Raw genomic sequence first — 22,722 nt, 5'->3', positions numbered from 1 at the left:
ATTTGTTTCATGTTTCATCTACTCATTGTCCCTTTCCTGCTTTCATTCAAAAAGCATTAGGTTGAATCATACGAGGTAGCTGCTTTGGCAGGTCAAAAGCCAGCAATTTCACATGATGGTAGGAGATAACTCGCCATGGGTCTCGTGTGTTTCTGAATGTTTTATGAGCACAGGACCCGACTGCCTTAGCTCTGGACTATCTTTTGAAAGGCTGTCTGTACAGTGAACAGCCTTAGGAGATATAGCATCTGTCTTCAGAGCAAAGGGCAGGTTTAGTTACTGTCCAGTAGAATAAAGAGAATGTCTCCCTCTGGAGAAAAGCACGGGCAGGCTCACTGCCCATTTGGAGACTGGAGTATAGTAAATGAAGAGTTCTACGTAATGTAAGCCACTGTCTGTGCAGCGGTCACCTGGCCCTGTCTGGGAGGCCCTGTGGGGACTGGTGTTTGGGAAACTTGCACATCGGCTGATATTCTCGATATTACATTGCTCTGAGGAATAAAGCCTGTTGTCTCTTACCCAGGAGCACCTCCTCTCCTGATAACATTGATGAGGCTGTGGCTGACTAATAATGTGTTAGCTTACAATTAGGGTGAGACCTCAGATCTGCCACGGTCCTTGAAAGGGGGGTTTACTTTATTAACTGAGCATCTGTTATATATATTAGTGGGGTTTCCCTGGTGGCTCAGATGGTAGAGAATTTTCCTGCAATGTGGGAGACCCAAGTTCGAGCCCTGGGGTCAGAAAGATCCCTTGGAGAAGGGAATGGCTACCCACTCCAGTATTCCTGCCTGGAGAATGATAACAAGGCACCCTACAAGGCACCATTGAATACAGTGATGACTAGGAAAGACATAGTCCCCTGTCCTCACAGAACTTCCACTGTCATAGAGAATACAGGTTAAATAAAATAATCAAATACAGTAAAAAATCATCATATGTGGACTTTCTTGGCCATGTGGTAATTAAGACTATGCACTCCCAATGCAGGGACATGGATTTGACTCCTGGTCGGGGAACTAAGACGCCACATGCTGGGCAGCATGGTGTAACTCCCCTCCCCTGCCCAGCCCTGCACAAATCGTGATATGTGCTTTGAAGAGAATGGGATATTGTGAAAGGGAGTAAGAGGAGGAAGCTACTTAGAGAGGATGGCCAGGGAGGGCCTCACTATTCCATGCAGGTAACATATAAGGGTGAACTGGAAAAGGAAGAGCAAGACAGAAGTACCAGACAGGAGGAAGACATGCAAAGGCCCTGTGGTGGAGAAGAGCCCAGGTGAATCCCATGTGGCTGGGGGGTAGAAAGAAGGAAGAGAGGGACATAAGGGGAAGTTGGAGAAACCTAGATCCTCCAGGGCCCTGGAGGCCACGTGGATGAGTTGGATTTTATTCTGAGACCAACGAGAACAAATGAAAAGTTTTCAAAATAGAAATGACATCATCCAGCTTGCATTTTCAGAAGTCACCCCAACCACGAAGTGGAGTTTGATTCTCACTGAGCAGCTGGGTCTGGGAATGGTTTAGTGGAAACTGACACGGCTGAGGCCAAAGCTCCCTGTTCTCCAACCAAGCATCCTCAGAGCAGCGAAGATAGGAAGGTCTTAACCACCACAGTCCCAGGGAAAAGGACCAAATATTTTGCACAAACTCCTTGCTCTTTAGTTGAGGTATTTATCTAAAAGTCTCAGTTTAGAAAACATTTAGCTTCTAGATGTCTTCCTTCTCTGGGCTTCCCCGGTGGCTCCACAGTAAAGAATCCACCTGTCTATTCAGGAGATACAGGTTCAATCCCTGGGTCTGGAAGATCCCCTGGAGAAGAGAATGGCTACTCACTCTGGTATTCCTGCCTGAAGAAGTCAATGGACAGAGAAGCCTGGCAGGTTACAGTCCATGGGATCACAAAGAGTCAGACATGACTCAGCAACTAAACAACAAAATCTTCCTTCCCTACTTCCCTCAACCTGGGTTTTGTACCCTTTCCATTATCCTCCCCTAGCTCCTATAATTACCTTTTAACCTATCTGTCTCCTCTCACCAAGCTCTATGAGGAAGAGATCAGATTTGAACTGTTTACTGAGGTATTTTCAATGTTTGGCACACAGTAGATCCTTGGTAAAGAGTTACTAACATGTTTGTGTGTATACATGTGTGTGTATGCACACACGTCTCAGGGGACAGGAGGATCCAGAATAAGCAAAAAGTGCAATGAAGAGTACTTTTCATTCAATTTCCCCCAGGTCTTATCTTGGAAGCATTTCTACAGTTTTTGAGGAAAGCAACAACTATGTGATACTGCCGAAATATAGAAGGAACCTATTTCCCTCAGTCACCTTTTTTCAACACTCAATTTAAATATTACTCTTGAAATCTTATCAGTTTTCCTTTTTGTCACCCTGGCTGAAGTTTTCTTGAGGAAACAAGGCGGGCGATGAGAGTTAGACCAGGAAATGGGATTTTTACTCAAGCGGAGGCCAGCCTCCCTGAAATGTGCACCACACTTCAAGAATGCCGCTCTATAGTCCCCTGAGATGAAACTCATTTCTGAAAGCAAGCTGCTTCTCTCCAAAACACATCGGAAGACTTCCCTGAGTCAAAGGTATATTTAGCTTGATGGCTGGTTGACACCCGTCTAACGTCTTTCCCTCTGTTTCATATCACAGGGGCTTTCGGTGCTCCTGGCTGCTCTTGATGGCGAATGGTCCGATAATAGATATGTGTGGGAGAATCTCTGAACCAAATAAAACACTGTTCTTTTCCCTACATTTCAGGCCAATTACTATCATTGCTCTATCAAGATGTCTGCCCAACTATTAGGCCGATTACCTTTGACTTTCTCTTAGAGCTACATCCAGACAAGAGAAATCCTCCGGGGAGAATTGCTATTCCCAGCTCCGACAGAGAAGCGAGGGTAATGGCTGAGGGGGAAGGGCATCTCACCACCGCCGTCTGTGTCCATGTGGATAAAAGTGACGGAGGGCAGAAGCCATTTTTAGATAACATGGCCACCAGACAACTTGCTGCACAGAAGGGGAGAGGGTTTTAGCTGGCTACAATCCAAAGCAATTCAGTGGTTAAGAACGCAGGCTCTGGAGAGCTGAATCTGACTCCACCTCTTACTAGCTATGTGAGACCTTAGGCAAGTTAACTTCTCTGAGCCTGGGCTTCCTCAACTGGAAAACAGAATATTGGTAATCCTGATCTCTTTTAACTACTCTACGGGCTGGCTGGTCTGGTCCCCAAAAGGGCCAAGTCCAGGGGACTTGGAACATGGACAGCTCTCTATAGATGTGCCGCTGTCACTGGTTTTGCTATTATCCATTCCACTGGGTCTTTGTAGACTCCAGCTAAGCCAGCTACTGTGCGTGGGGTGTATGTATGAAGCCTTTGAGTTTTAAACAGAAAGCAAATGGATGGGCCTAGAGATTGTCATACTGAGAGAAGTAAGTCAGACAGAGAGAGACAAACATACGACACTGCTTACATGTGGAGTCTAAAAAACGGTGCAAATGAACTTATTTACAAAGCAGAAAAAGAGTTACGGATATAGAAAACAAATTTGTGGTTATCAGGGGGTAGGTGGGGGAGGGATAAATTTGAAGACTGGGATTGACATGTACACATTACTGTACATAAAATAGATAATAAAGCCCTACTGTAGAGCGCAGGGAATGCTACTTGATATTCTGTAATGGTCCATATAGGAAAATAATCTAAAAAGAGTGAATATATGTATATGTATAATGAATTCACCTTGCTGAAACTAACACAACATTGTAAATCAACTGTATTCCAATAAAAAGATTTAAAAAACATGATTGACAAGAAACTTTTTAAAAAACCTGCACAGGGAACCAAAAGGACATCATTTCTCATCATATTCTTCTGCAAAAGATTGTTTTTTTATCTTAACATCTCAAACTAGGTCCAAATGCGTTGCCAGTGTCTTTCTTTTATGATCTGGTTTTTATCCTTTTAGACTTTTTTCCTCACTGGTACATAATCTGCTCCTGGAAATGTTTCCTAACTAGTGGAAGATTTCTCCAGTGACTTTCCTGATACAAAGTTTATACACTTTATACAAAGTGTAAAGCAGTGCTTGGCAAACTTCTTCTGTCACGTGACAGGAAATATTTAGGCTTTGCGGGTCAAACTGTCTCCACTGCAACCATTCCACTCTGCTGTTACAGCTGCCACGATGTGACAACAGATGAATGTGGCTGTGGTCCAATAAAACTTTATTTATAAACACAGGCAGTGGGCCAGATTTGGTCCATGGGCTCTGGCGTGCTAAGCACTGCTTTAGAGCATTGGGCTTGTCCTGTTAGGACCCATCTTCCCTTAGCAGAGGAATAAGCATTAACTTCAGTGCTATGGTAAATACCAAACCCTTATTTGGGCAGTTATGGCTGCTACCTGAATTTTTAGGTTGGGTTATATATCTCTTTCAAGGATCAGGGAAATCCTAAGAGCATTCCATGAAACCAGTAGAGAAGTTCTTAACATGAAGTTAAGAGAAAAAGAGCTGCACAAGATGTGCTCTTAAAAAAGTCATCCGCTCTCACAAGTGGTTACCAGCTCCATTTCAGACAGGTTCCACAAGAGATGGTACATCATCCCTTCCCTCCAGGGACATGGTCATTACTTGTCCACAAATGATTGAACTGAGGCTTGGGAAGGTAAGTGACCCTCCTAGGTCAGATGTGGGAAAGAAAAGGCAGGATTTAATCCTGGATCAACCATCTTCTCCAGGTATCTAGAGAACCGTGAGGTCCATGACTGAATGCTGCTGGGACAACATGGTGCTGCAGAAAGGCAATGAATAATCCCTGTGAGTCCATGTTATTTCCATCATTTCCACATCCTGGGATCTTGAGGGACTCAGTTTTCTGAACCTCAGTTTACTCATCTGTGAGATGGGTCTAACAATCTGCCATGATTCAGAGAGGTTCTGCCCAGGATCAGTTATCATCATTAGTAGATGATTAAAACCTAATGACAAAGTAAATGTAATGAAAATTTTTAAAGGTGCTATCAACATTCAGAAAACTAAGATCATGGCATCTGGTCCCATCACTTCGTGGCAAATAGATGGGGAAACAGTGGAAACAGTGGCTGAGTTTATTTTTTGGGGCTCCAAAATCACTGCAGATGGGGATTGCAGCCCTGAAATTAAAAGACTCTTACTCCTTAGAAGGAAAGTTATGACCAACCTAGACAGCATATTAAAAACCAGAGACATTACTTTGTCAATAAAGGTCTGTCTAGTCAAGGTTATAGTTTTTCCAGTAGTCATGTATGGATGTGAGAGTTGGACTATAAAGAAAGCTGAGCACTGAAGAATTGATGCTTTTGAACTATGGTGTTGGAGAAGACTCTTGAGAGCCCCTTGGACTGCAAGGAGATCCAACCAGTCCATCCTAAAGGAGATTAGTCCTGGGTGTTCATTGGAAGGACTGATGTTGAAGCTGAAACTCCAGTACTTTGGCCACCTGATGTGAAGAGCTGACTCATTTGAAAAGACCCTGATGCTGGGAAAGATTGAGGGCAGGAGGAGAAGGGGACAATAGACGATAAGATGGTTGGATGGCATCACTGACTCAATGGACATGGGTTTGGGTGGACTCCGGGAGTTGGTGATTGACAGGGAGGCCTGGTGTGCTGTGGTTCATGGGGTCACAGAGATGGACATGACTGAGCAAATGAACTAAACTGAACTGAAATGATGAATGCTAAAATACTTGGGGTTTGCTGTTGGAAAACTCATGAAATAGTCTCAAACAAATGGACCTTTAAGGGGTTATTTGACTTATAAGGGGAGCTTTTGGAAAAAAATTTTAGCTTTCTCTCAATAGCTACTAAAAAGTAGTGCTAAAATATGCCCCACATGACAAGTGCTTAAGTAAAGCTTTTGGAGATTTACCAATCTGAGAACAAAGATATGATTTCCTTCCTATTGCTCAGATGCTTCAGTCACGTCTGACTCTGTGACCATGGACTGTAGCCCACCAGGTTCCTCTGTCCATGGGATTCTCCAGGCAAGAATACTGTAGTGGGTTGCCATGCCCTCCTCCAGGAGATCTTCCCAACCCAGGGATGGAACCCACATCTCCTGAATCTCCTGCATTGCAGGTGGATTTTTTACCACTGTGCCACCAGGGAAGTCTGTCCTTCTATGGTTATATTCTTGCCTTATTTTTCAGGCTTTTAAATTTTTTTTTAAGTTTGGGCTTTCCTTGGTTTTTGAGAGAAATTGTGAGCTGGTATGAATGGTCAGTATTTACTGGCTCTACTATATGTTTAGTGATTTATAACTTATACTTTATTTTATTTAACCTCATAGTATGAGGTGGGATTTTTTACTTCTATTTTACCACAGGGGAACCGGGGCTGACAAAAGTCCAGTGACTTGCCTACGTTGTGTGGCCAGAGCTTGAGCCAAGTGGTTGGACCCTGGCTCATTGCAACTCAATCCTTGGGACTCACAGTGGCTTTTTCATGAGTTAAGTAGCATTAGTATTTTATCAGGGCTAGTTTTAGGCGGATGAGACTATGAACCCTAAATTGAGGATGCTGGTTGGCCCCCTACCCAGTAGAACCACCTTGGAAGGTATGCCTTCAACAGAGAAGCCAGACACTTCCATGCTTTCTTTGATGACAGCACCTCAGAGATCCCATACCTACCTAAGACTACAGTGTTGAAGGAAACCATCTCTTTGTCTTTGCCATCATTGTAGAAGGCCAGGTGCCACAGGCCCACATCCAGGTACTGGACAAACACGGCTTCGTTCTGAACCAGCGTTTGTATGCTCCGGCGTTCCCTGGGTGACTCAACCACACTCCACTTCTCCTTGCCGTCCAGGCGCTCCATGAAGTCATACTGGGAAAAGAAGAGAGTGTGCTACATGTGACATGGGGTGCGGACCTCCTCCCACGACCAGCACCCTCCCCTCCCGCCCCATTACTTAACTGAGACATACTTCTGAGTACGTTTTACTGTAAACTCATTTTGTTACAAGTAAAACAAGTCACGAAAGTTATAATAATAACAGTCACCACATGTTATGCTTATAATTACTGCTAATAGTTTTATGACTATAGAGCACAACCTCTTTTCTGCTTTTATGATTTTTTCTTTTGTGTGTGTGTGTGTGTGACAGAGAGGGAAAGGGGGAGGGAGGTGAGTTTTTGCTCTATAGTCCTCAGTGGGGTGTTACATAATACGCAGCATATGCCAAGTGTAACTTTTTAAAATAATTCCCCCAATTCTGAATTCCAAAATGCATCTGGCACCCCCAAGAGTTTCAGGTACGGAATTACTAACTTATGTTAGCAGATACCGGATACCCTTGATTCATCATTCACTAAGGGAAGGTGAGAGTAGTTAATCAGAGTAGTTATATCAGAGGTGTTAACACATTATTGACCAGAGACATATTAATGCCATGGGCGTTAGTTTCCACAAAAATTCCCTGGTTGATAATGTGTTAAGAAAGAGGGCTGAGGAGCCAGACTACCTGAGAGGGAAACTGGTACTTATTAGTATCACCTATTTGTGCCTCAGTTTTCCCACCTCAAAACTGAAAATAACAGTACTTATGTGACAGGTTGTTGTGAACAATAAGATCATATCAATATGCGATCAGAGCAAACACAAAGTACAGGTGGGCTATCATGACCACCATTATTATCACCATCATTTAATTCATTTCTTGCAAAATCCCTGTAAGATAGGTCCTATTTGTATCTTATTTTACAAATAAGAAAACTGAGACTCAGAGAAGTCCAGCAACATATCCAAAGTCACCCAGTGACCAAGTGGGCAAGCAAAAATTTGGACCTAGATCTGTTTAGGTGCAATGCCTGTGCCCTGACCGTGCCTGACCTCCTATCAACCAGCAATTAACTATGGAACTTTGTTTCAGTGGAAACCAGGCTCAGAACTGGACGTAATCAGTGGGAGACAGAGCGGTGGGCAAAGGCTACCAGGAATGGTTGGGGGGAATGGGAGAGCAACTGTCATCCAAGGGGGCCTGTCCGAGGGAATGGTGAAATCCTGGGGTGGGCAGGTGGGAGCCACAGAAGACCCTTAAACAGTGACTGACATGATGAGAGGAATCTTCTAAGGTTCATTTGCAGGCAGCCTATGAGATGTCCTAGAGGGGGGAATGAAAAGAAGCAGGAAGACCTGTTATCAAGCCATTGCAGAAACACAATCATGAAGTGACAAGCGTCTTGATTAGGTATGGTGAATGAGAAAAGGGGACAATTTTGGAAGACCATTTTTAGGGAAGAGAGGAGAGGGCATCACCTGGGCTGGACAGAGAGGATGAAGGAAAAGGCCAGGAAGGTGGCCATGTCTCTTTACTTGTTGACAAACAAATCAATAAGACCCCAGTAGAAAAGGAATCATCTTTTTGCACAGGAAAGTCACGTGCATGGTGACTTCCAGAGAATATTCAAAGTGTAGGTCTTTAGCAGATAAAACCACCACTGATGGACAGAACTCTCTCTCACCACTTTCAAGCCATGAAAAGGGTTTCATAGATTATTGACATCAACTGCAACCCCTTTAACAAACTCCATAGAATGAAATGCTACGAAGTCTACTAATGGGACCTCCCCATCAACAGAATTGCCACTCTTCCCACCTGAAACATGATCAGTGAAAACAAGAGAGTCTATAATCTTAGGGACAAAGGGTTTGCTGTCAGATAAACCTGGGTTTGAATTCTGACTCTGCTGTTTGCTACTGTTTGAAGTTAGGCTATTCTTTAATCTGCTTCCTGGTTTGCATACTAGGGTATAATAACCGACACCTTTTGGGGATGTTATAAGGATAACATGAGATAATGTTTAGGGCAGTGCCTGTAAGATAATAACCATTTTATGAAATACCTTGTGACTCTGAACCACTTACTTGTAAGTCCTAAGGGTCGTGGACATGGTTTTAGTTTTTGTGTCTGGGGGCCTGGGGAGGGATGTTGTATAGAAAGTGGAAATTTCCTCCATATCTCAGGAAACAAAAATGTTCAAATTTAGCTTCCCTCTATCCCACAGTCCATTGGTCGCAGCTGTCTTTATGGGATAAAATAAATGATCTGAAAGGATATAACAAACCGATACTGCTTTTGGAGCCTCTTGTAACCAAGGCATTTGTTCCTTAGCAACCTCGTAAATGTCCGGCTACCCAGACCCACGTCTACAAATTGCTGTCAGCCAGAGGAATGAGTGTAGCTTCCTTGGTGGTGAAGTGAGAAGGATATACTTCACCTGGGATTCGAGTTATCACCCCCATGAGGAACAGTTTGGGGAAGGTGATTACTTGCGTGGGACCATTGCTCATTATTAATTTGGGCATCAGTCATCTTTTTCTGAACTGGCTGCCCAGCCCAGGGGCACAGGAATGGCTTAGGACCATCAGTGGTGCTCGCTGTTCAACAACCAATCAAATGACCCTGGGAAAGGCATTTGTCAGAGGAGAGAGGGGACATCTGTCTTGGCTGGTTCTTCAGTTCTCTCCATGGAAGCAAGGAGGGCAGTTTTCATTTAAAGAAGAATCTGTGACCCTGGGGCACTGGGACATGTGGGTCTAAGGTGTCCCAATCTTGTATCTCTTTGTTGTGTTTTATTTCCTTCAAAGCACTTATCACCCTTGAAAATGACTATAATGTTTTTCTGCTGATTGTCTGTCTACTCAGAAGAACATAAACTCCAGGAGGGCAGGGATTTCGCCTGCATGGTAGAATGGTTAAGAGTGGGGACTCTGGAACTAGACTGCCTGATTAGAACCTATGCTCTGCCACTTACCTGCTGTGACAGTTGCATAAGCCATCTCAATTCTCCGTGCCTCAGTCTCCTTATCTTTAAAATGGGCAAAATATCAAGACATAATAATACAGCATAATAATGCTGTAAGGACTAAATGAGTCCAAGTATGTAAAGTGCTTAGAATACTAAGCAGTCTGTATATTGTGAAAGTGAAAGTTGCTCAGTTGTGTTTGACTCTTTGTGACTCCATGGACTGTTGTAGTCCACCAGGCTCCTCTGTCCGTGGGATTCTCCAGGCAAGAACACTGGAGTGGGTTGCCATTCCCTTCTCCGGGAGATCTTCCTGACCCAGGGATCGAACCTGGATCTCTCGCATTGCAGGCAGATTCTTTACTGTCTAAGCCACCAGGGAAGCCCCTGCATACTTTGAAACTTTCTGCTATCCTGATGATAATTCATTGTTATATCTAATTCATCGTGAGCTGAGCTGATCAATAAATATTTGTTAAATATCAAATACATACAATACTGAATCTGTAAGTGAATTCCATCAAAAGGAAACTAACTTGCAATGTTAGAAGATTTTGTCTCTAATAATAAATCACTTGCCCTCCCTTGTCTTCGAGTGTGCTTTCTTGAGTAGGAGATACATCGGCAGGATTAGAGGCAGCGAGCCCCAGTCAGGCACCTCACAGTGTAGAACATGCATGTGACGGACACTGTGGCCCAAGGAATCTGTCTATTCACAGAGATCATCAACATTTGAGAGGTGACTTCAGATGGCCATTATGACTTCGCCTTTTCAATTCTAAATGAGATGGTGGCCAATGCACGCTTTCTTCCTACAGGCTTTCTTATCTTCCTTTTCTTTCTCCTTTGACACTGTTGCTTAGCGACCACTGTAGTAGAGATGGTTGGTCATTGTCTATTCCTTTCCATTATGTGCAAGCATGTGGTGGTGCTCCTGTTAAGGAACATGAGCTGTTGTGAGGCACTCTCCTTCTGGACTCTTCCGTGCTATCTCCTACTTGCTTGCTCCCCCTACCTGTCTGCCCCGAGAGGACCAGAGTTCTCTTAAAGCCCAAGATGATGGAGTCACAAGATAGGAGTGGCCTGGATCCTAGATTTGCACTTGCAGGGAAGCCGGAAATGCTGACATGAGCAAGCAATAAACACTTATTAAATTAGGCCATGGGTGCAGAGAACAGAGTAGTGGCTACCAGAGAGGAAGTGGGACCGGGGAAGGCAAAATGTCTGAAAGAAGTCAACTGCATGGTAAACGCCGGAAACAAAACTTTGGTGGCGAGCATGCTGTAGTGTATACAGAAGCTGAAATACAATGTATACATGAAAAAAAAAAAAGCTATGGAAATGTTGAGGCTTATTTGTTATTTCAGCATAGCTTTCAAGATTTCTTGCTTCTCTTCCTTCCTGGTTCACTCTGCAAGACTGTAAGTTTCAGCATATTTTCTGTTCTTAGGAGCGGTAGGAGAGAATCCCCCAGGAAGGAATGGCAGCATCTTTTGTTGGCTAAGTTCCACCTGTTATGTGTAGGGTATCTATTTACCTCTGTTTGCCCAGGGGTGTCCTAGTCCCCATCTCCTATTTCTTCTTTCACTCTCAAAAGTGCTCTGGTGTGTAACGTACAGTTACCCTCCTCTTTTGTTAACACGTATCAAGCAGCATCGCGCAGCCTCGTTCATGGCTGCTATAACCTGGGGAGGGCTGGAGGCTAGAAGCACAAGGTGGATCAAGCCAGCCAAAGGCAGAGACTGCTTTCCATGGTGGGAAGGGCAGGAGCTCAGTAAGAAGCTGGTTTGTGCGGAGGCCATCTGGTTCTGGAGAGCCTCTGCTCTCTAGGAATCCTAGACGGCAGTCTGGCCAGCTTGCTTGGCAGCCTGGCTGATACCAGAAGGAGGCCAAGGACTCAGGCGCTGGCCAGAGTTGCTGTCTCATGCCCCAGTGCTGGGGATTGAGAACTCAGGCTTTGTACCAGGAGCATGTGCCTCCTCAGTTACAGAACTCCATCACGATCAATCCTGGATCCAGGGCTGCTCGGAAAACTGTGCTGCGCTCGAAGGACTAAGAAGGTTGCTTCCTAGCACGTCCTATCTGATAGATCTGCAGAAGCCCTGGAAGAGGATTAGAAAGCACGTGGCCCAGTCCCACTGGGGGCTGTGGGAGTGCACAAGCTGCTGCAGGAGCAAGCCTGTCTTCCAAGGCAGCTGGTCTCTCCTGATCCAGCAATAAGGTCACCCAGAGGGTGACAGTGCAATAACCCGAAATAACGCACCCCCCCCGCACCCCCCCTCCACTAAAGTTCTCTTTTCCTCCTTGGCCTTTGAAAAACAACCCATGCTGGCATGAAATGCGAGGGCTGTGCCTCTGAGTCATGTGTCATACCCCGAAGTGGCATGAAAACGCAACTTTTGTGAGTGTTCGAGAGGCAAACAAAGAAACCACTGCAAATATTTGACTGATCCAACTGTCAGTCTCCCCTGCTTCTTGGCAGAGACCCAGGAGGAATGGTAATTAAGATAACTTAGTGGCTTCCCAGGGGCGCTGGAGGAGACAGCTGAGGGGCCTTTTACTTTCCCTGATGGGAGCGTGTCCACAGGCAGCGAGTGTGCAACTCAGAGATGCCTCTGGAAGCCATGCCAAGGCATACCTGCCACAGAGGACAAGGTCAGGGACAGACTCATGGCCCTTCTGGAAGATGTTACTACTGGGGCCAGGACCTTGGGAGAGGGCAGGGAGTGGGCAAATAAATTTATTGTTATCTGGTCCGCCTGCTTGCCCTTGGTCCATGTATGTAGATGGGGGCAGTGGCAAACGCTGACCTGTCCCACGGAGAGCCTGCTGCAACTGGCTCTGTGCTGGCAATATCCCCAGCCTCCAATGTCTAATGTTGATGCCGCCTTAGACAGCCAGGCAAGTGCAGCAGGTGGTCAGACTGCAGGGAAACAGCATGTGTCAGTGAGGGCTGCTTGAAGCCACACGAGCGTGGAGGCTGTGGTGGCATCCGGTGACGACTGGCAGCGGCGGGTTGCTCCTGGGGGCCTGTGCATCTCTTTCCGCCTCCAGCCAGGCCCGTGGCAAAGTGCGTCTGGCTGATTCCTCATTAAAGCTCTGCACGGCTTCTTTTCTCTCCTTCAAAGGGCTGAATGCTCCAGGAAGCATGGAAGGATGAGAGCGGTGGGCCGTGCTTGGGAGGGCTGGGGAGCGGCTACCTTCCCTCCACGTGGCCTCGCCTGTCATTTTCAGTTCCTACTTGCAGGGTCCATGTCTTCAGTGTCCAAGTTGCTTCACTATGTGCTGACTGGCTCAGTGTGGGCACTGCGGGGTTGTCTGTCCCCCAGCTATGAGAACAAAACCCAAGCCTCCGGGCAGGAAACAGCATCGCCTCTATTTGTGGACTGCAACAATCATCGTGCTGGGCTCCAGTGTGAGAATCAAGCAGAGAGAGAAGAATCAAACATGATTCCTGACATAAGGAGCAAGGAGACTACATCTACATAGGTGCAACTCCTGGTTCTTTCATGACATGTCTTCTTGTAGCAGAGGAAAACAGAATCGCCAAGAAGCATTTTTTTTTCCCTAGGCACTTGCTATGTGCCAGGCAAAATGGCAAAAGCTGATACATGTTATCTCATTTCACCCTCCCAGAAACCTTATTCTCATCCCCATTTCTCAGGAGAGAACAAAGACTGTTAGAGAAGTTAAATAACACACCCAGGGTCACAGACTCTGGTTGGTGGCCAAGTGAGGACTTGAACTTGGATTTTCATCAGTCTTAATGGTGGGAGGTTGTCAGCAGTTTTCCAAGAACCTGGGTACAGCTGGCTGCCAGCATATTTGGTGACTGGCCTGGTTGGTAAGTTTCCCAAAGAAGCCAGTGAGCAGAGAAGAGGGAAGGAGGCAGAGCCGAGGAGTGCTAGGGTCAGACTTGAGCAGAGTGAGTTGGGCACCTGAGGACAGGAAGATGTCCCAGTGCAGATGATGAAAAAAGATGCCAAGAAAGGTCTGGATGCCTTTGCTGGGCAATGACCATACTCGGCCCATAATCTCCTCTGTCCACCTCCTAACTTCTCTTTCCTTGTGTTTCAGCCACACTGCTCTCCTCTCTGTTCCTGGAATATGCCAAGCTCATTCCAGCCTCAGGGCCTTTGTACGAGCTCTCCCTCCTGATCTTACAGCTGCCTGCTTCTCGTCAATCAAGGCTGCCTAAACACCATGGCCTTAGAAAGCACATCCTAAACCAGCCATTCTAAAATGCTCTAATCACTTCTGCACTTCTGCTCTCAGCAAAAAATCACCAAAAACTCTTTGGGGGGGCGGGGGGGAAACCTTGTCACTTATCTGCTAATTTATACTCCATCTCACTACTCTCAGACACAAACTTCTTAAGACTTGAAGACTTAATGATAACTATAAATGGAATGTAATCTTTAAAAATTGTGGGGCTTCCCTGGTGGCTCAGTGGTAAAGAATCCTCCTGCCAATGCAGGAGACATGGGCTTGATCCCTGGTCCAGGGAGATCCCACATGCCACAGAGCAACTAAGCCCGGGCACCACAGTTGTTGAGCCTGTGCTCTAGAGCCTGGGAAATGCAACTACCGAGCCCATGAGCAGCAACTATTAAAGCCCACGCACCCTAGAACCTGTGCTCTGCAACAAGAGAAGGCACTGCAGTGATAAGCCTGTGCACCTCAATGAGAGAGCGGCCCCCACTCGCCACGCTGAGAGAAAAGACCACATAGCAACACAGACCCAGCACAGCCAAAATAAATTTTAAAAAATCGTGACTCACTATGCTATACACCTGAAACATATATATTATGTGCCAACTATTCCTCAATAAAATAAACCAATAAATAAATGTTAACCAGCTCTGAATGCAGAAAAAATAAACTAAAAGAGAGTAGGAGACTTGCTTCTTTTACTGCACATGGGACCTCTGGGGCCTAGAGCAGTGCCTGGCATGCCGTGGGTATTCAGAAAAAACCTTGACTGAGTGAATGAAAACTTTCAGGCTCAAAATAAAATAGTACCAAGAGTGAAGTGTACAATAGTCCAGTGGAATCTTGTGATATAAATATTGAAAGAACATAACCTCTTGAGGAAAGGTTCCCAGGAAGTTTCACTAAACACTACACAGTTTTCCTGGGTTTTGCTGGCTAACTGCTCAGATGATAATACAAGGTGACATTTAATGAGACTAGGCACTGTTTTAAGTGATTCTCATGCATGATCTTATTCAATGCTTGTAACAGCCCCTGAACATGAATCATTATCCCCACTTTGCATATGAGGAAACTGAGGCACAGAGAGGTTACATTACTTGCTCTGGAGTTGGCAAGCGGTGGAACTGGGGTTCTCACTCCAGCAGTCAGCCTCAGAGGGTGTGCCCTGAATCCACTGCACTCCAGGTCACTGGGCACACCAAACAATGGGAGTCAGTGCTGGCCAGCCGTGTTCACATGGGGACACCAAGCTTTATCCTCCTGTCTTCCGAAGGAGAATCTACGCTTTGGGGTCCAGAGAGTCTTGGATGACAGACTAGGGTTCCTCAAGTAGCCCGCTGGACTGTCAACAGAATCACACTCAGGACACCACCAGCTTTGTGTTTTGGATCCTCTTTCTTCGGCCCAGAATAAACTCTTCCCTCTTGGGAGGCCTGGTACTAAGACCAAGATGAGGGTGCCTGTAGTGTGGAGGGTGTCCTGCCCACCTGTAATGAGATGGAGCAATTTTCCTAAACTTATTGAGGGAGAAGCTGTTCTTTAACAAAACTGCGTAGAGCAGAAAGCAAGAAACCAAGAAACTTGGGGCAGGCAGGACTTTCCTGGAGGAGACAGAGGAAGACTCTCTTGGTTACTGGAAACAGGGAGGGAGCTAGAGAGAGAGAAAGGGAGGGGAGGGGAGAGCAGCCAGGTGTCGGGGACCAGCCAGACCACAGTGTGGCTTCTTCCTGTGATCCGCCCCCCCACCAAATCCAAGCAGTGAAATGAGAAGAAACGAGGGGAAACTTAAGAGGCTCGCTGTGACCAAATTTGTTACAGAAACCGGCAAAGAGAGAGCAAGCACCATTCCTGGACATCACACAGCAGGAAAGTGGAGGTTAAAAGATTCAAGAGGAACAAGCCACAGGAACTCAGAAGCCATGGACGAGGTGACAGGGCATAGACACAGTGAGCGCTGAGCAGGAACTCCCAGCCAATGTCTGCTTTCCAGTGGAAGGCTTGAAGTTCTCTAGATTGGGTTCATAGGAAAGAAAAATCTGAAGCTCCGCTCACAAGCCTGAGTCTTGCTCAGGCCTCAGGTTACAGGGTAAATTGAATGTAAAACTATTGGCTTCCATCATCAAACACTGACCACCTACTATGTGCCTGGCCTTGCTCTGGGCAGTGGGGACCCAAAAGTCAATCATATGGTCCTGCCTTCTAGGCACAGGACACTTTTTTAGGGGAATAGAATGCCAAGGAGTGACGAGGGCTATAAATAAAAAAGAGCAAACCAAGGACAACCCAAATGCCCATCCACAAGTGAATAGACAAATTGATTACAGCATATCCATACAATTGGAAGTCGACTCAATAATAAAGGGATGAGCCACAGATATACACAGGGCTTCCCTGGTGGCTCAGATGGTTAAGAATCTGCCTGCAATGCAGGAGACCTGGGTTCGATCCCTGGGTCGGGAAGATCCCCTGGAGAAGGGAATGGCAACCCGCTCCAGTGTTCCTGCCTGGAGAATCCCATGGACAGAGGAGCCTAGCGGGCTACATTCCATGGGGTCACAAGAGTTCGACAGGACTATGCAATTTTGACTTGACTTCACAGATACGCACAACATGGGTGAACCTCACTGACATTATGCAGAACGAGAGGCTAGACACAAAAGAGCAGAGGATACCGTGTTCATCAAATGCTAGGGGAGACAAGTCCCACCTCGAGTGACAGGAAGCGGCTCAGTGAGGGGAGGGATGAGGCTGGCACGGGGCCCAGGGGAGCTCCTGAGGAGTGGTCACATTTCACATCGTGACTGCGGTGGTGCTGACTCAGTTTTCACATTTAAGGAACCAAACCATACATGTAAAATGTGGGCACTAGCAGGCGGTAAACAATAGCTAAATCAAGTTGATTGAAGCCAGATAAAGCAGAGCGTGGGGATAAAGTATAAAGGAGTTTCATATTCCCGTGTCAGGAAGGAGCTCACAGAGGGCATGGTGTTTAGGTAGAGTCCTGACAAGAGGAAGGAAGGAGCCATCTGCTTATCAGGGAGGAACATTCCAGAATGAGGGAACAGCCAGCACAAAGCTACACATGAGACAGGATGACCTGGCTGTGAGCAGGGCAGAGAAAGTGGTCCAGTGTGGAGGAGGATCCAGGGAGAGAGGACAAGACCAAAGATCCAAGGGCCTTGGGGATGCTGGCGCCCACCACAGACCAGCATGGCTGTCAGCGCTAGAGATGTGGCAGGTAACCCCACCGTCTCTGCCCTCAGGGAGCTGGCATTCTAGAACAACCTCAGATTTTCCTTTTAGTGTGATGGGAGGCCGATGGAAGTTGTGCAGAGATGAACGCACTGACGAAGAGTTAAATAAGGTGAGACCAGCTGTTCTTTGTCATACAAAGAGAGCTCCTCACCTGTGTTCACGGTGGGGGGTTCCCGAGGGCCCTCACGGTGGCAGGGGCTTTGGTGGGCTGCTGGGTGAAGATAAGCAGATAGTGGGTTCTGCCAAGCTCCCCTTACCAACCCCTCATCAAGCCTAAAACTGTGGTTTTCAAGTTTCAAAGGAGTATGGTTTGAAAGTCTGGTATGGGATGGGAGTCATATAGGCAGAATAGAAAACAAATAGAAAAGAATCAATTATTACTGCTAAAGAAGACATCAGCATCATCACAACTCCTATGGTGAGATACTAGCACCCCTCCGTCTCAGGGGTGTTTCAGAGAGGGATCCCACTTCCACGAATAGACTTGCAGTGATAAGGCCAGGCCGGGGCAAGGCAGGGACAATGTACTCCCTGGTAGGTGGCCCTTCCAGGCCTGATGCCAAAATGTCTGGCAGCCACACAAGGGCCAGCACTGTCTTGCCCACTGCTGCAGCCCCTTGACATACAACACACAGCAGGTGCTCCATAAATGTTGGTGGAGTCCAGGGTTATGGGCTGAATGATGTATCTAGCTGAAGAGAGCGTCTGCGTGGGAGATTGTTAACCCTCTCCCATGAAATTTTTGAGATCAGAGAGAAACAGTTGAAAACCATAAGCTTGATCTCCTATTTTTCAAGACTTCCCCTCAGTACATAAAAGCGTGTGTTCCCAGTTTCAAGGGTAACTCATAGCTTTGTGGTGTTTGGCTACTTTTTCCTTTTATATAACATGGATGCATAGTGGGGGCTGTGTACATGGCTAAAAGCCCGAAGTAACTAACACAGGGTCATAGCCACTAAACCTCCAGGGAGGCTGCCCTCCTTGGTCCCTCCTGGCCTTATAAGATCCAGGTCTCAAAAGCAAAGCTATGTCCTCGATGGTGAGTGACAGCTAAAGAAAAGCACAGTTTCTAAAAAGAAGACAGTCTTATGTGAAGCTTCAGCACAACCCATACAGAAGGGGGCTCTTCAATGCCCTTGGCTTGGAAGGGTCTTCCCTCTCTTCCCTTTTTCTTTCTTTGCTTGATTCACCTTCTAACAGTCAGCTTGGGTAGCATCTCCTTCAGGAAGCTGCCCTAAAACCCTTCACAGGTTAGAACTAGTAGCCAATTTTATGCTTTTAAACCTCCTACACCCAACTCTTTAGGAATGGCAATAGCTAACATTTGATGATCATATAAGTGATAGGAACCAACTCCATAAATGATACATAGCACCGACTTCAAGAAATGCACAGTACAATAGTGCTAACAGGATGCACGCTGTCCACCTGTGGAAAGGTGGGCTTGGGTTGGACATGGCTGGATGTGCTGGGCAACGTGCCCCGGGAAAGGCACCCCAACCCCCTACCACCTCATACATTTATAAGAGCATTGAGAGGAGATAGGAATCACCTGACCAAACTGGCAGACCCTAATCTTTGCAATCTGGACTAGAGTCTTGAGGGAGATCAACGAAAACTCAAGCTTGCAAACCAGCACTGCTTTCTGCCAGAGGCCTTGCCATCCTGCCTGGAGAGACCTCTGGTTGCTAGGTTACCTGCGAGAGAGTGGGAAGGGCTCTGGACCAGTCAGACTGATCGATTGATCTCCATGGGGTGCTCACTCTTTCCTGGGCATTATCTCATTTATTCTCTCAACAACCCGACAAGGTACAGTCCTCATTTAACGGATGGTGAAGCTGAATCTAGAGAGTTTCATCCACTAACCTCCAACTACTACAGAGGGGAGATAAGATTCCAACCCAGACCAAGCCTATTCTGCAACATCAGTTCTAATCTTCTGCCTGGTACTTCATCTCACGACTCTCCCTGCACGATGATGCCATTGTTACTTGACTTGTCAGGTCCCTATCTTTTTAAATGCCTTTCATCTCTGCATCCCCAACACAGACCTGCAGTGAATATCTATTGAGCGCATGATTGGATTGATTTCGTATTTTATCTTCCCACAAGGTAATGCCCTCATTGTGCTGCCTTATGATCCAACCTGAAGACCAAGCCAGCCACAGTGTAGGGGTCAAGTTCAATGAAACTGACGAACGTCTCTAGGCCATGCCAAGATGCACTGAAGCTCTACCATGGGGTCAGAAGAATGGAGGTTTCACTTCTTAGTGCCTTGTTGATGTGATTTCTTATTTACTGCACATTCCCATCTAATTGTCTTTAGCCAGTGGTTTATCAGAAATGTCATATTTGGCTCCTTGCCCTCCTAAGATCAATAGGAGGGTCTCATGCAGGTTGCATGTGAAAATAAATCAAATATATCACTGAGGAGAGGGAGCAAACTGGGAACGTGTCCAGTCACAAAACGCCTTCTAAGCGTGAAAGAGGCACAGTCACGGGCACGGGTGGCTTGTCTCCAAACTGGCCTGATCCTTTCACCAGGCAGTACTGTGACCTTAAAAAGCAGAGGCATTACTATGCTGACAAAGGTCTGTCTAGTCATTGCTATGGTTTTTTCAGTAGTTCTGTATGGATGTGAGATTTGGACTATAAAGAAAGCTGAGTGCTGAAGAATTGATGGTTTTGAACTGTGGTGTTGGAGAAAACTCTTGAGAGTCCCTTGGACAGCAAGGAGATCAAAACAGTTAATCCTAAAGGAAATTAGTCCTGAATATTCTTTGGGAGGACTGCTGCTGAAGCTGAAGCCCCAGTACTTTGGCCACCTGATGCGAAGAGCTGACTCATTGGAAAAGATCCTGATGATGGGAAAGATTGAAGATGGGAGGAGAAGGGGACAACAGAGGATGAGATGGTTGGATGGCATCACTGACTCAATGGACATGAGTTTGAGCAAGCTCTGGGAGTTGGTGATGGACAGGGAAGCCTGGCATGCCGCATGCAGTCCATGGGGTCACAAAGAGTTGTATATGACTGAGTGACTGAACTGACTGACTGTGACCTTAGGCAAGTTACTAAACTGAGTCTCTGCTCTCTAATCCCTAAAATGAGAATAGTAAAATTTCCTACCTCTGGGGGTCATTGTGCATCTGGTCTAGCTCACAGTAAGCACTGGATCAGTACTGGCTATTCTTATGGCTATTGCTATTGTTAGAAAAGCAGCAATTCCACTCTTGAGAATTCATATAAGGAAATTATTAAAAACTAAGTGAACGTATGCCTGTGAGGATGTTTACTACAGAATGAATACAATGTTGAAGAAGGGGACTTGGTTAAAAATTTTTTAAGTATAGAATGAGCTATTTTTGAGGCATTTAAAATGAGTTTATGGAAGAATATTCAGATATAGAAAGATGTTTTCTACTTATTATTATGCAAAAAATCAGGGTAAAAACAATATGTATGACAAGACTCAAATTTGTAAAAATGATTACTGTATGTAAACAAAAGATATACTAAAAATATACTAAAAATCTTAATGTTTTTTGTTTTCCCTATCACCATTATATATTGCTCTTATAACACATAAAAGTTATCTTTTAATAAAACTGTTGGAATTTGTTTTGCTTTGTTTGTTTGGGGGCTTGTGGGGTTTGCATTATGGATGCTTTGAAAAACATAATAGCTGATATCATTTCTTTGTGCCAACACAGTTGTAAATGCTTTATAAAGATTACCTCATTTACATCTCACAACAAAGCTATGAATGTGTAATATTATTATCTTCATCTTACAGATGAAGTAAGCGAGGCACAGAGAGTCTGAGGGATTTGCCCAAGTTTGCAAAGCTTGCAAACCCTGGCCGTCTGGTCTGGTCTGAACCCTTATCCCATGCTCGTTTGTGTTTGGAACAGCTGCACAGGCATTCCACAGAACGTCTGCTTAAACTTTATTTTTATTTGTGGATTTATATATTTTAAAAATTATATTTACATACCCACCCTGACTCGACATACACAATAGGATCAAGTTCATCTGAGCGTATTTGGAAATAATAAAAGGTCACTTAAAATGGATGCTCTGAACACAGGGGAAAATGACTGATTTGGAATTTACCTTGAACAATATAACTGTAACTTTGAAAGTATTTTTATCTCATATTTAGGAATGTCAGGTTATGTTTGCCACTACACTCTAATTATTAGAATGAACACTGAGCTTTCCTGTATACACAAACATGTGACAACGAACATTTCATTGTCTCTCCGCTATACTGACTGCAAAATGCACCCTGTTTTTCAGAGATGTCAAAAGATGAGCATCGTGTGCATCTCAGAATTGATAAACTATCTGAGAACAATGCAGCGTCACTGTAGCCTGACTGGCGCCACACAGACAAATGTAAACATATTGGTTGTCTTCATCAAATCCTCCAGGACCCCTCTTCACGTTATTACAACCGCCCACTTAGAAGTGCCGATCATGTCACTTTCCTTGCCGCTTCTCTCTGCCATGGTAGTTAACTGTGCTACCTTGGCTGGATCCACGTTGACCAAGTCCCCCTGGCACTCAGAAGCAGATCTCCAGCATCACTTCCTCTGATTTAATGAAATTCTTGTCTTGGGCTTGAGCTGTAATTTTCCTCTGTCAACACACACATTGGCATTTTACTGCAGGATGCCCCTGGGAATGACGGCCGGCAGCATTCACTTTCTCCGGCAGGACGGAAAGGGGCGCCTGTCTGCCGTGTCCAGTGCACACTGGCTTTGAGGCCCTAAACTCTGCCCCAGTTCTTTCCCCGGTAAAACGGGGCTGCTCCTAACAGTGCCTCCATCATAGGGTTGTTGTGAAGGTAAAATACTTTATATGAAACATTGTAGCCCTCAAATAATGCTGTCATCATAATTCATGTTAAATGAGTGGGGAACATGGTTTATAAGAGATCAGATAATTTATGGTTATTTTTGCCTTCTAACAACTTTGGCTTCCCTACAGAGATCCGTACTGAGAGGGGCTTCAGTGAATTTTTAAAGTCAGTTAATTTTTGCGAAGAGTTTGGAATAAAGCTTTTCTTAATATCTCTGAACACAGATTTAACCTTCTGTTACTCTATCCTTTATCAAGAAACTTCAAGATACACACTGGGCTTTCTCTGAATCCACCTGATGTGTGTCTGCTCAGAAAAAGTTGTATAAGGAACTTCACTGGAGATCCTGTTCAACCAAATGCCAGGCAGAGCAGAGACACACGTTAATGTCAGGATATTAAACCAGGAATGCAATTTCAAGTAAACATGTAGCTGCACCCCTATGTTCATAGCCACACTATTTCTAATAGCCAAGATATAGAAGTAACCTAAGTGTCCGTCAAGAGATGAATGGATCTATATATACATGCATGTGTGTGTACACACACACACACACACACACATGCATATGTATATACACACACA

The 22,722-nt window shown here is 45.4% G+C and overlaps 1 protein-coding gene across 7 annotated transcripts in view; it reads right to left on the bottom strand.

The window, feature by feature from the left end:
• TENM2 (teneurin transmembrane protein 2) overlaps positions 1 to 22,722 on the bottom strand; it is a 1,355,454-nt gene that overhangs the window by 185,923 nt on the left and 1,146,809 nt on the right. For all 7 annotated transcript variants that reach the window (XM_070465745.1, XM_070465746.1, XM_070465747.1 and 4 more), the window contains one exon: positions 6,684 to 6,879. In XM_070465745.1, the coding sequence (XP_070321846.1) occupies positions 6,684 to 6,879 (196 nt within the window). The remainder of the gene's footprint in view (positions 1 to 6,683; positions 6,880 to 22,722) is intronic.

This window comes from Odocoileus virginianus, chromosome 3 (assembly GCF_023699985.2).
Source record: "Odocoileus virginianus isolate 20LAN1187 ecotype Illinois chromosome 3, Ovbor_1.2, whole genome shotgun sequence".
NCBI lineage: Eukaryota > Metazoa > Chordata > Mammalia > Artiodactyla > Cervidae > Odocoileus > Odocoileus virginianus.
This window is presented reverse-complemented; position numbering and strand designations above follow the sequence as displayed.